At 43.6% G+C, this 2216-nt stretch overlaps 1 protein-coding gene across 1 annotated transcript in view; it reads right to left on the minus strand.

Moving 5' to 3' along the window:
* Nucleotides 1-2216, minus strand: part of ATP6V1B2 (ATPase H+ transporting V1 subunit B2) — a gene marked incomplete at its 5' end in the record, with an annotated part of 42248 nt that overhangs the window by 2414 nt on the left and 37618 nt on the right. Inside the window, 2 exons of the mRNA XM_019514322.1 lie at nucleotides 345-427; nucleotides 1410-1560. Of these exons, the coding sequence (XP_019369867.1) occupies nucleotides 345-427; nucleotides 1410-1560 (234 nt within the window). The remainder of the gene's footprint in view (nucleotides 1-344; nucleotides 428-1409; nucleotides 1561-2216) is intronic.

Consider the following 2216-nt stretch of genomic DNA (forward strand, 5'->3'; position numbering starts at 1 on the left):
GGGGGGGGGGGGGGGGAAGATATCCATCTATCTATCTATCTCTGGTATCTGTTTTCTTGCCAAGTTTACCTCACAGCCCAGATAAAAGACAGATACCTTACTCACATTTTAACCAACTTAAAAAAAAAAAAAAGCAAAACCAAAACAGAACAAGAGGGCACTCTTTAGACTTGGCCTTTAATACAAGGCTTTCCAGCCCCTCAGAGTCCTTGACTTACTTGGCTACTATTACAGGCGGTCCACGTTTAGCTCAGAACCATTATACAAGCAGGTGCCAGAAAACATACGCTAAGATTTAAAGTTCTGAAAAGTAAGATGGATCAAAATGCTTAACGGTGAAATACCTGTCTGTTGTGCAGCTGCCTGTCCACATAAATCTGTCCCTCAGTAATGTATCCAGTCAAGTCAGGAATAGGATGAGTAATATCTGAAAGGGGAAGTGGGGTATTTAGTTTTGACTCCATTTTTTTATACCCATTCAAACCAAAGCAGCAGGGATGTGTCAGGCTTTTCAAACGATGAAGCAGCACATTCCAGATACCATAATCCACAATTGTGACATTTAACACGCCTTGAAGTTAGAGTGGAATCTCATGCTTTGATAAGAAGTCAGAGAGCTACAAAACACAGCAATACATTGAGCTGCTCCTATTGTAGGTAAAACAAACCAAGAGGACCTGAATAAGTTATCCATTAACCAGAAGAGGACATTTAAAAACCATTCACAGCAAGAAAGCTGTTGTGGAAGCCTTCTTGAGATTGGCTAGTTACCCAATTGGCTGAACACCCAGTCATTTTATCAGGGAAAAGTTTAGGTGGCGAAGTCACCTCTCTTTGTGCCTCATTCACCGTTTGAAATTATTTTCACTCAAGTGGTATGTAGAGCTTTGTAAAGCATTTGGCATGTATGTTAATAAAATGGATTTCTGCCGCTCCAGAGAGATGCAGTTCATTCAGGGACATCCCAGCTCCTTCCAAATATCTAGAGCACCTTAAACTTTTTGCAATAGATTTCCTGCGCTAGCTGGAATTTGCCTTTGGTCATAACAGAGACCATCAGCTACTGAAAACTCTTTTTGTACATCTATCAGCACATGCGAGAAAGGATATATGTATATGTATATGTATATGTATATAGTGGTTTAACTTCTCTTCTGCACCAGTAGTCAGGTTGCAAATCTTTACTTGGGAGAGGATAACTTTTTGGAACATCTAAATAAAATCTCCAGTCCCACTGAGGGAGAAACCAACAACAGGAAGTCACAATAGGCACCTTCAACCTTCATAGTTTTGTCAGCCAGCTGGGTATCCTCCCATGGCATGCACACACAACTAACATGTCAAAATGTGAGAGCCATGTGACAACTTGTATTACACGCCTGTATGTGCAAAGCAGTCTGTGGACTCACCATCATTAGGCATGGTAAGGATCGGAATTTGAGTAATGGAGCCATTCCTGCCTTCTACACGCCCAGCACGCTCATATATGGTGGCTAAGTCAGTGTACATGTAACCTGGGAAGCCACGGCGACCAGGTACTTCCTCTCTGGCTGCGGACACCTGCAGACAATCCAGGCAAAATTGAATCAGGCACATGAGCAAACTTGTCAGGCACAAAGCTGCAATTTCCCATGATCAAGAGTATCTGCCACTTGGTGGTGCCAAAAATATAGCTACTCAAATTCTTCAAAAAACTATAGCATCACCACAATCCAGGCATAGGGAAGGATTTGCCTCAAAGCCAGATCTTGTAACACTGATGAGAGAAGGCATGAACAAGAAACTTGAGAATCAGGTCTCTTCTGCCAACTAGTCTGACATTCATATACATACAAGATCTTTTTGCAGTACTTTTCCAGAGACTGGCCAGAGCTGTGCCCAGGCAGAAGTGTACAGGACATGTTTGCAAGCAAAGTTCTGTCAGCAGCAAGTCTTTTAAAAAAAAACTTCCAAAAACCCCATATTATTTCCAGCATAAGCCAGAAGCACTTGAGGGGGCTGCGGATGCTCGACCACCTGGGCGACAGTGATCATCGCCCGCTGGAATTCACCATCCAGCTCAAGGTGGCAAAGGACTGCAGCAAGGCAGCAGCCCTAGATTTCAGGAGGGCAAACTTCAACGAGCTAAGCAGAATAGTCAGGGAAGCACTGAGGTCCCAGAGGGGAGGGGAGCCAGGTGTCCAAGGAGAGTGGTTGCTCCTCAAGGAGACAATCCT

Source organism: Gavialis gangeticus, unplaced genomic scaffold (genome assembly GCF_001723915.1).
Source record: "Gavialis gangeticus isolate Ggan-Ray unplaced genomic scaffold, GavGan_comp1, whole genome shotgun sequence".
Lineage (NCBI taxonomy): Eukaryota > Metazoa > Chordata > Crocodylia > Gavialidae > Gavialis > Gavialis gangeticus.